General features: G+C 40.0%; 2 protein-coding genes across 2 annotated transcripts; one reads left to right on the top strand and one right to left on the bottom strand.

The window, feature by feature from the left end:
- Positions 1–1,008: 1,008 nt before the first annotated feature.
- On the bottom strand, positions 1,009–5,995 carry LOC109485352 (phosphorylase b kinase regulatory subunit beta-like; the record flags this gene model as incomplete). The annotated part of the gene is made up of 7 exons (XM_019788910.1): positions 5,838–5,995; positions 4,955–5,093; positions 4,110–4,209; positions 3,565–3,672; positions 2,046–2,242; positions 1,310–1,373; positions 1,009–1,104 (listed from the first exon to the last, which is right to left on the bottom strand). Coding segments are annotated over exons 1-7 (807 nt in total), but the record flags the coding sequence as incomplete, so codon positions are not given.
- A 230-nt stretch (positions 5,996–6,225) lies between these two features.
- LOC109485351 (G patch domain-containing protein 1-like) lies at positions 6,226–8,620 on the top strand (the record flags this gene model as incomplete). The annotated part of the gene is made up of 3 exons (XM_019788909.1): positions 6,226–6,532; positions 7,480–7,611; positions 8,535–8,620. Coding segments are annotated over exons 1-3 (288 nt in total), but the record flags the coding sequence as incomplete, so codon positions are not given.
- Between the last annotated feature and the right edge of the window lie 3,156 nt (positions 8,621–11,776).

The following is an 11,776-nucleotide window of genomic DNA, read 5'->3' as shown; positions in this document are numbered from 1 at the left end:
TTGGTGAAAAATACTATGTTATGAACCATCATAAATCACTTAGTCCATCATTTGCAACAAACCTATATGACTTTTGCAGTCATCTAAGCTTTCCAAGCTGTTTGTTGCAACTTTTAATTATCCAGTATACACACAGCCCATAGGTAAATAACAGCATATCATACTGAGATCACACTTTTGCTAAGAAAACATGCAAAACATGCACCCATATTCTCCAAATCAGGTCATCATCTAACAACAGGTACCAGTAGCTGATATTGAAATAAAATTACCAAACCTAATCCAGTTAATGAGTTTGGGTAAAAGGGGGGGGTGTTCTGGGCAGACAGCACTATTAGATCTTGCCATAGGAACACATGCTTAAATACACTATTTCAACACCTCATGAAAGTACTTGCCATACTCCAATCTCAAAAATTTTTCTGTCACCAGGTAGCAACAAGGGTCTGATTCCCAAAAATAGAAAGGAAACAGGGGGTTGACCATCTCAAATTCCCGCCACAGCTGATGATAGTAAAAAAACCTCAACTTTGACCTACATTTTCCATGGTATCCATCCGCCTGGCCAGACAAGACCTAACCACTCACATCTCTCACTACGCCCACTAAACTGGTGAAATAAACAAAACTTGACCAATGTAGGACAGTTTAGACCCTACCTGTGCCTTCCAGCCCAAAAATCTCCAAAATGGACCAAAAATTTCAAGAGAAAAAAAGGTTTTCAAAGGTATTAACTAGGCACTACAATGGTGTTCCCATTTTGAGGCCTCTACTGCGCAACGCAAATGTGGTGTCTGCCCTATATGTATTGTGACAAGCCCCTCCAACTGTCTTGGCAACTTGCTACATAATGTACATGTAATCCAACACCACAGGGTGTCTGCTACAGCACCAGTTACCATGGAGACAGATGTCTGGTCCAGGTCATTGACCTTACGTGTTTGGAAATGAAGCAGAAACAGAACAAAAACAACAATGTTTCCTCCTGTGAAGTTAACATAATGATACCTTGGAGCTGGACTCTCTAGGTAACAGGGTACTGACTGTTACCCTGTTCCTGTTGTGGGCATCAATATCCACATAGATGACTGACCAAGAAGCACCTTGGAGAAAAAGGTTTGTAAGTAATGATATTATATCAAAAAAGAATACACACTGTTGAGGAAACTTATTCAAATGATGCACATGTAGGTTTAAACACCCAAAAAAATGTATATTTTATACTTCTACTATCTATCTTAAAATTGCAAGACATTGTGTAAAATAATGCCAGAGCGGCTATACATGTAAGATAGAATTAGTATTTTACCTGTTTTCCAAAGAGGTTGAATCCATTCATGGCCTCCAATGCAGCTTTGGCCATGGCTATAGAACTGAGAGTCAGAAAAATACAGATGAAAGTATCAATACGACATTTTAACAGTACCCTGCCAGTATCTTATATATCTGTTGTTAATTTCTTCCCAATCGGCAAAAAATAAAATTAAATTAAAACAGATCACAATGTACATTCAATTTGTACCATTTAAGATTGAATGAATCAACCCCCCACTGAATATTTCAAAGAGTTTAAAACATCTGATTGTGGGCATAAGGTTTGGCTCTGGTTGGCTGATGTTTTGCAACGTTAGCTTCATCAGTCATATGTTTCAAAATGTAACGTGTGGACAGGAGGTTTGGCCATGGTTGGCTTGCCAGGTGTTCAGGAGTAAGTAAAGACACGGTTGGCTGATGGCTGATGGTTGGCTGATGGTTGGCTGATGGTTGGCTGATGGTTGGCTGGTATTCGGGAGCAGGTCATCAGGACATGGTTGGCAGTCAAATTTGACTCAAATTTGACTTCATATCGAAAGGTGTGCACGGCCTAAGTCTGGTCAGTCTGCTCCCAAACTTTAGCCTTGGTAAGCTTGTGACTAGGAGAAGGTTCTGAATGTGTGATAGGCAGGACCTTAAGTGAGGTCTCAGCTCCAGTATTTTCCTACAGATAACTCATAGCTAAGAAATTACACTCATAATTAGTCAAATGACTTCCACTGAAACCTCACCTTGTATGCAGTTCACAGTTGCCATTGTTATACTTGCTTCCTCTTTCCCAGACTCCGTAGTCAGGCAGTCTGTAGGCCCTCTCTATGTAATATACCAGGTTCTGTACGAAGGTGACCTCGTCAGTAGTGTAGATGATCTGTAGGCCTGAGGAGATCATCTGTGCCAGGTACAGGAGATACAGGGACGGGGCGTCGATCTGGGAACAACAAGGTAGTCATTCAAGGTTAGACATCCAGGTAATCTGTATCTGTATCTGTACAGCCGGTATAACCGCCTTTCAGCGTAACACACCAGCTTCGCAGGCATGCGGCGCGGTGGCAGCTGGCTACATTACACTGATCGACTAAATGTTACACCTAACCCTTGAACTTCTAACTCTAGACATTGTTTAAAGCTGATGATAATGCCCCTACTGTACTTGGTGACTCCACTCTACAATAATTCTAGGAAAGAATGAATTCTTGAACACCTCAATCCTTGGTTGATAACTCTGGTACTTGAAGGCAAGGCTATTTCTTGTTCTCTTCTGGGCTGGTATAAGATACCCCTCCCCCCCCCAAAGAAAAAAAACAGGTACTCAACCAACGGGATATGATTTTGGAAATGATCAGACATTTCAGGTAGCATTCACTACCAGCTGACACTGGTGAGACATCAAGTCTCATCGCATCTCATTAGCCCGTCTCACATAGACAAATATCGACTTCTGAGCACTGCTAAACTCCCCCAGCCATGGTTAGGAGTTAGGTCGGGAGTAATGTCGGCTGGGCCAGCCATGTTTCAAAATGTTTAAATTTTTAAACAATTGGGTTCAGCCATGGTTGGCTGGTGTTTGGGAGTATATGTACATGTATTGTTGGGATATGTCTGGATCTGGCAGTCAAATATGACTCACATTCAATTTGATTCGTATCAATTCAAAAGGTGGCCGTGTCCTTAATCTGATCAGACTGCTCCCAAATGTCAGAGGACCTGCGGTGTTGTGTGAAATAAATGGTGGTGTGTTCGGCTCAGTACCAAGAGGTCAGAGGTTCGAATTCTATAATCTCCGAGCAGATCCCTCTCGGTGGCAAAAAAGACTATCAAATTGGCCAGACAGTATCCATTAGCCAGAGAAGCTCCGCGGCCACCGACAGGGTGTGGATCAGGAAAAAAAAACGGCCATATATAAAAATGTAACGATCATTCCCCACAGCCTCTGCTTGGACAGTACGAATTCTACCCATATCACCAATCTTGTGCCCTTGGGAAAGGTACTTTACTTCAGGTGAAAATGAGTAACTAGCTAGTTTCGGTTAGGACTGACCCTTGGGTGGTTTGAGTGGTACAAAACTGGTGTGTTACACCTAAATGAGGTTTACCAGTTATGAGAAACAAACAAACAGACCTTGGTCAGCTGTGGTTGGCTGGTGTTTGGGGGAAGGTTTTGAATGTATGAGGGGATTAAAAGTAACAGTACATACATACAAGCAACTGCCGAGATTCTTTTGCAACAGACGTAAACTTGTAAGACCTTACCTGAAGATGTTTAGCTTCATTGTCAGTCTTTAGAGCATCACCAGTCTGCCAGTGGAACTCTGAGTGCAGACAGTGTTTGGCTTCCTGGCCCTGCTTAAACAGCTCCACCTATAGACACAAAATAAAACTGCAAGTATATCATTTATGACACTACACCTAGATTTGCCAACTCCGCTCGGTGGTTTATTCTGCGGCTGCATTTTATATATGTAACGCTTAAGGATGACACAAAAACTCCATTTCCTGGCTATTTCTTTACAGTTGAATGAACTCTACTCCATTCATGACTCAAGTGTGTTTAAAACTGGAAACACAGCTGTCAGCCAACAGTTGTTTAGACAAAAGGAGTGTAAATCCCTCCTGCTATAAAATTGCAACATGATGTAACTGAACACCAGTTACCATTGTGACAGACATCTGGTTCAGATCAATTACTATTACCTTATTGGTTTGGAGAAAAAGAAGAGAAAACAGAGCAAAAACAATATGTCATCCTTTGGTAAACATAACAAAATTAGATATTATTTTAAAGTAACGTAGCTGACCTTCTCTGCCTGCCTCATGTAACAGTACAGGATTCCTCTCATGCACTTGACTGTGCAGTGCTCAAGTTCATGTGTGCGCCCTCGATCATCATCAACACGCCTGCACACCAAACATGGGGATAGATTAGGCAAACTCACACAGAAGTCTTCAACTTAAAAAAGTCTAAAAAAGAATAAACTAAATATATGCACCAAAAAGAGCAGCTAGACACCAAATAATTAATACAGAAATCCTGTCTGGAACTGAATCAACCGTATATAGAATTATACATGTATAAGGAATACCAAATTTTGTCAGAAATATTGTCAGTTAACTGAACTGAACTGTCGTTACCTAGTACGTAAAAGAAAATTGGGTGTTATTTTTAGGTCCGTCTGTATTTGTGTCTGTCTGCATTTGTGTTTGTGTGGTTGAAGCATAACTTAAGAAAGCCCAGATGGATTGTGTTGATGTTTGGCATGTAGCTAGGTCTTGTGAAGGTCAAGGTCAAATGTGGGCCTTTATGGTTTTTGCTTCATAAATTTCATAGTCCTTGCTTGGTAATGATATAATTCTATGTTTTCTTAGCACCTTATAGTTATAGCACAGACTTGCTTGTATTTGTGTGTTACACAATGTTTTATTGTATTTAGCTCTCTCTGCCTAGCTTCACTAGGCGTTGACATCTATAGCTAGTGGTGTATGGCTCTCACATCACCGGAACATGATTAAAAGATGTCACTGACAAGAATGCCTCTGCATGGGATGATTCCTGAATGAGACAATTCGGGCAATATTCACTGTTACCTGCACCAGTGCAGGTCTACTGAAAAAAGTATTTCCAGCCCTGGTACTGCTGCATTACCTGTAGGCCAGGGCCAGTCCCCACACTGCTGCAGCACAGTAGATGTTGTCTCTCACTTTAGCCACAGGAGAGCTGCCGTCTGTGTGCAGTCTGAACAGACCCAACGTTGGGCTCTGGTTACTCAGTAACTGGTTCTTTGCTGAAAGAAAAACAAAAACAAAAAACATATCTATGAATATCATTGATAAAACTGATCTTCAACAATTTTAGCTCACATCATGAACAGTTGAGCTACTGGCACAAATTGACCAAAAAAAAAAAGGAAAAAAAATTCCTGAAATTTTATCGGTCCTGTCAATATATATATAGTAGAATAGCTAAAATAGGAAAAATCCTGTCAGCAGTGGAATACTTTCTGTTATTGACAGGACGGTCCTGTCAGCAGTGCAATACTAAAATTTCTGTTATTGACAGGACCGTTAACACTAACAGGTCCTGTTAATAGCTGCTGTCAGACATGTTTGTTTACAATCCGGTATTTTGAGGTGGCACCACAAAGCGAGTGTCTCCCGTGCAGGTTGTTTTAACACCGACCATAAATGTCAGAAATATGAGATGATTGCACAAATGTTGAAAAGTGGAAGTAACTTGACAATCCCATGAATATGATATCAATTTTTTGTGCAAAAATTTTTTGTGCAAAAATGTTACTAGTAACGTTTACATAACATCATCAACAACTCTGTCTAATGTGTCTTAAGGTGCACAAAACCACAAGATTTGACTAAAGAGCATTAAAGGTGAATTTAAAACTTAACATACATAGCTACACGTAGGCTACTTGAATATTCATAAATAACAACAGTGCTTGAAACCATGCGCATACATGGTGATATGCCGTGCGAACGCTCTAGAAAGACGCAGAAAACGTTTGAACACTTACCAACGATGTAATAATGGTTTAGTCTCTCCATAGACGCGTTAACTTGTCGATATTCGGAGTCTTCTGGGACGTCCAGTCCGCCTCCGCCTCTGCCGGGCGCCATCTTACCGCACAGGTCAGGTCAGGTCACGGTCACATCTCTGTCGTAAACCCGCAAATGTCGTAAAATACAGCTTAACGATCACGTTTGATCAAATAGTTTGCCTTGACGTCAAAAAGTAAAATGTGATCTATTTCAGAATCATGTTAAATCATAACGTGAATATTCCGCTTATTTTACTTTCATAATTGTAGTGTTATAAGCCTCTAACCTTTATGCCGTCAAAGGTCAACATCCGTTTTACGGTGGGTTTCTGGAAAAAGCAAACCGGACCAGACTTGCAGTGTGTGGAAAAAGCGGTCCGACCTTTTACGTGTAGTGCCCCAGCGGAAAGAGGTAGAACTGCACGTCACTGATGTCTCCCCATATAATACTCGATCAGATGCTTCAAACACTCGCTACCTTTGCAAATAAAGCTTTTTAGTGAATGTATATAATTTCAGACGTGGCTGCATTTTTCGGCTCTGTGACCGGATTGTTTTTTCCACTAACCTCACACGTTACATGTGATAACAAACCACCAACATGGCTTCGGATGACGACTCTGACGAGGATTTCGTGTATCACGGAACTCCGCTTCAACCTTTGGAGGAAGGTATGTTTCTTAGGTAGATAATTACCTCCCTGTGATAGCAAACTTATATTCCTAGCTATCGGTCTTTGTTGTAGCTCGAGGTTACTCTGTAGATAAACGGCAGGGGATGGGTTGGAGGGAGGGGGGTAGGGTAGTGGGTAGGGGGAATGAGATGGGGAGAGGACGGGGTGGGCTCTACTTTTCTGTGATCGTGCATGATTGATAAGAAGCTTTACATACAAACAATATAAAACAAGTGTCCATAGGCGACAATTCTCCGTGAAGTTTTATATTTTGCAGATTGAGAAGTGTATGTATGTGATCACTTAACAACTGCAGTGTTCGAAATACTTTTTTGACAGCACATGTGTGCTACCTAATGTTAGGGCAAAAACTACTAAGGTAGCGCATCAGAATTTTAGGTTGTGCCCCCTCCCCCCAATTTTTGTCAAATTCTATATGTCGCAATAGCATATTTCTTCTAATCATATAACGTTACTAATAAAGTTTATAAACCATTCATTCATGGTAATACCTCCATGTTCTTCCGTTAATAATTATCTATTCATGTTTTATGTTTACAAGACAACATTTTATTATATTAAAAAAATATTATAAGACACTGAATCGCTGGCCGTGCAGACCTACCATGCCCCACATGCGAAATTAATTCCTGAGGCTAAAACGCGGGCATTTCATTACGAGTTCCTTGCGGCAGATTAAATAGAATCTCATAAGTTCATGGGTAACGTTACATGTTATAAGCTGCAGATGAAAATGTTGATCTGTGTTAACACAGCCTGGAAATCTAACACATAAAATTTAACACCAACAACTATTCATAACAAATAACATATAAGAATATACAATGAAAAGCCCGAAGGTATAAAATCTCAGATTTTACTTGTTTTACATTTAGAGATGGTCTGCATTACTGATCTAATGAGATGAATTCATGATTTCTTCAGATGCTCCTATGAAGAAGCCTGTGAGTACTGAGGACCAGGTTGTAACAGACCAGCAGGGCCGGCGCAGGTTCCATGGAGCCTTCACTGGAGGCTTCTCAGCAGGCTACTACAACACTGTGGACACACCAGAAGGTACAACCAGTCATGGCATTACAGTACTGTCTAATGTCTAAGAAGACCACACAGTGTCACCCCTATATGTGTTAGACACTCACTTGGTTTTAAGCCCACTAAGTAAAGTAGGGACTGCATTTTTACGTGACTCTGCCACCTTTGTTCTCTATTGTTCTTACTACCATTAAAGTTGTGCTCGGTTGTGCACTAAATTGCTATCTGGAATTGTTCCTCAGAGGTCTATAGTATTTTGGTGCAGGGGACCCTGAGGAAAAAAAAGGCCTTCTTCGAGTGAAATATTTTGTGTCAAGTGTCAGTCATTTCTTACAAAAATTCATGATGGCACAAGACTGAGACACAGATTCCATTTCCTTAGCTTTCCAATGTTTAATAATCCTTTACTTATTGATGACTCAGGGCTAGAAATACCCACGTGCAATTATGTGCAAAATGCACATTGAAAAAAATATTTTGAATGTGCAATTTTGCACCTAGAGCAGGAGGGGGAGGGGGTATTGCAGGCAAAGAAGCAAAAATTACTTGTGATTTGGCACTCCCAGTCCCAAGGACAGACAACACTGTTCTGAAACAACAGGAGCTTCCCTTGACTAATTTGCATAATTCTTGTGTCTTAGTGTCACTGACAAAAGATTTTTCAAATTGCATCTAAAGTTTTTGCCAATGTGCAATTTTGCAGGTACTTTAAAAAAGTATTTCCAGCCCTGGATGTGCATACTTGTTCTTGTACAGTTTACAAGAATTTACAGTACTGATCACCTGAAAACCCATGTAACCAAGCTGACTTCACCATGATGATTTTTCACTATGTTTCATAAAGAATTGATGAAACTCTGATCATGATGTCCACCGGTAAAATTGCTGATTCTACCAGAGGTCAGAGTGTCTACCCAGACATGTATTTTTGTCCACATGACCTGCAGGATGGACCCCTGCCACGTTTGTGTCCTCCCGGAGCAGCAAGGCTGGCAAGGTGCAGCAGAGACCAGAGGACTTCATGGATGAGGAGGTAAATAGACAACAAACACCTAGAATTGAGTAATATACAATTCTCAATGATTCCAGAGTTATCAACCAAGGATTGAGGTGTTCAAGAATTCATTCTTTCCTAGAAGTATCGCAGAGTGGAACTCACTGTCACCAAGTACAGTAGGGGCATTGTCATTAGATAGCTTTAAACAAGGTAGACAGATAGAGCTAGAAGTTCAAGGGTTAGGTGTTACAAGTCGATCGGTGTAATATAGCCAGCTGCCGCCGCGCCGTGTGCCTGCGAAGCTGGTGTGTTACGCCGAAAGGCAGTTATACCGGCTATACTGATACAGATACAGATTCTTGGCAGTAGAGCTGTGATGGGATGGGGTTTTGTGCGCGTGAAAAATTTGCGCGCGCGTGAAAAATCTGCGCGTGAAAATATGCAAATTAGGCAATTCCCAGGGGGTCTTGGACATTTTCGGGAATCTTAATTTTATCTTTATCTTCCACGCGCAAATTTTAACCTTTTTTGCGCGTGAAACTTCACATTTGAACAAGTCCCATGGGATTTGCACATCCATCCTTAATTTCATCTTTTCTCAAGCATATTCTTCCACGCGCAAATTTTAAACTTTTTTGCGCGTGAAAACTTCACGTTTTTGAACAAGTTTCTCAAGCATATTCTTCCGCGCGCAAATTTTAACCTTTTTTGCGCGTGAAAACTTCACATTTGATCAAGTCCCTTGGGATTTGCACATCCATTCTTAACTTCATCTTTTCTCAAGCATATTTGTCCACTCTATATGAAATGTCTGCATGTGAAGCATCTGCATGTGAAAAAATATATATATAGCTTATTCTCACTCATTAAAAAGTATGCAGAAAGTACAACACAATACACAAAGAACTCTTTTTGTGTAATTTATTGCCCTTTATTCATCTTAATGTGACATTTTGTCCTTTCCTTAGCTGATGAGGACAAATACAGTAAACAGAGAAGACATCCATGTCAACATGTTAACATCAATGTTACTTTGAAACACTTGAAGTGTAGTGAAGTCTTTAAATCATTCTGTCAATGTACAAACCTCTTGTAGACTGACTACTTTCACCAATAACTCAAGCTCAGCTGAGCTTGTAATGTGAATGTCCTTCACTTAATCAAGTTAGAGTCTTACATATAGTAAAATATTGCTATTTCACATGATTCATCAAGTCATATCAAGTCATTTCTATTGTAATCAGCTATTGGATATACTCTATACTAAGTTGAAATCACTATAGTAACGGTCCGTAAGTTCAAATAATATGCAATTATTTACAGCCTGCAGAGTACACAAAAGTATGTTCAGTTTTAATAGTGATAAAATAGCTTGCAAGACACAAGGTTGACATTATACTGTGGATACATTGTACAGATTGTGCATCACAAGCAAAAATAAAGATACTTATTTTGTTTGAAAGGTTAGATATAAATCACAATGATGAACAGGATGACAAAGTAATTTGTAAATCTGTCACCTAACTACCTACTTCACGTCAGCTAAATTATATATAATATACATATATGGCTACATAATATGTGACATGAAGCCTAAAATCCCATCAACTTGCAATGATGATTGGAGGTGAAAAAAGATCTCGAATTTTTGTTTAAGACTAAGAGGCCATGGGAATGCCCCTGTCCTTTAACTTCTCAACATCTCCAGGGTAAAGTTTACATGAGTCAGAAGCACAATACACTTCTTGTGGTGGACAAGTCAAATCACTCATCTGGGGCTTAACTGAAATACAATTGAATTTTGCACAAAAGAAAAATTTTCTTTGTACAACATTGTGTTGGGGAGTGATCCACAGTGCATTCACAGAAATATAAAGCATAGATTTAATCATTGATGATTTCCGACACCCTACACATGTAGCTTTACTGTCTTTTTCAAGCCTCCCAGCCGTCCACCTAACAGGAGTAAGAGGTCTGTTTTTCTTGTAAGCAACAAACAGAGCCTCCTGCTCAACAGGTTCCAGCTGGACTCTCTGATTCTGAGGTTTACTCTGTCCTTCCCCCTCCCCCCCTACTTTCATTCTCAGAATGTTGATCATTTGTTTTTGATTGTTTATTAACATGACTCAACATCTTTTGAAGTTCACTTTTTGTTAGTCCTATCTGCCAGGTAATGAAATCATCTGCATTTAATTTAAAAACATGCTCATATAACCATAGTATGTGCTTGCAAAGTTGCTTGCCATTATATTTTTTAAAGAAGGGACAGGAACAGTTTGGGGTTCGGCTAATTACTGTATCATATAGACCGTTCGTTACTTTATTGAAAATTTTGTACTTAAGTTCTGACACCTCAACAATAAGATTGCTAATAGATATGTTGTTAGCATTTTGTTTAACCCTCTGGACTGTCTCTTTGTGCAGTTTGCTAGGACATTTTCTATAGTTGTATGGACGCTTTTCTTTTGCCTTTCCAGAATTAGTCTTGTCCAGATTGTCTGGAGATTTTTCATCTGAATCTGTGGAGTCAATAGTTCTTCTCTCATGGCATGTTTTCTTGGAATAGCTTGAGTTAGTAGCATCTCCATGCTTTCTTTTTCTTTGTTTATCTGGCCGATGAGAACTTCTTTCATCAGGGACAAAAGTGTCGTCATATTCCCCTTCACATGCCTTACCAAACTCATCATTGTCATAAATGTTAAATAATGTTTCGCCATACGCTCTGGCTCTGTTCTGTTGGTCTGCATGTTCCCTGGCCTGTCTTGTTTTGCTGTCTGGACCGGTACCTCCACTGAAACTACCTCCTTCCAACTGTTTTAGTTCCCGGTCTGTTATTATCATATCTGCCACATCGTCATAAGCAGCATCAACCAGGGACAGATTATTAGAGCCAGATCTTGTGTATCGAGAGTTATAAGATTCAGAAAGGTTCATATTTGGAACATTTATTTTTGGCCGAAAAGCTTTAAATACATGAAACCGACGTTCGTGCCACCACTGCAGCCATTTCTTTAAAACCTCCACTCGTCTTGGTCTTTTGCGAATGAAGTTCTGTAACCTACGATAAAGTTCAAAATAGCCTTCAGGTGAAGGGGTTTTCAGTATTTCTTTTGCTCTGTTTGTAAATTTCTCTCCATCGTCCTGGCCTAGCCTCCTAGCATGAAGATGCACAGACTGCATATAATGAAATGT

This window comes from Branchiostoma belcheri, unplaced genomic scaffold, assembly GCF_001625305.1.
Source record: "Branchiostoma belcheri isolate BF01 breed outbred unplaced genomic scaffold, Haploidv18h27 scaffold740, whole genome shotgun sequence".
In the NCBI taxonomy this organism is placed as follows: Eukaryota; Metazoa; Chordata; class Leptocardii; order Amphioxiformes; family Branchiostomatidae; genus Branchiostoma; species Branchiostoma belcheri.
Note: the sequence above shows the minus strand (reverse complement) of the source record. Positions and strands in the feature narration are given on the sequence as shown.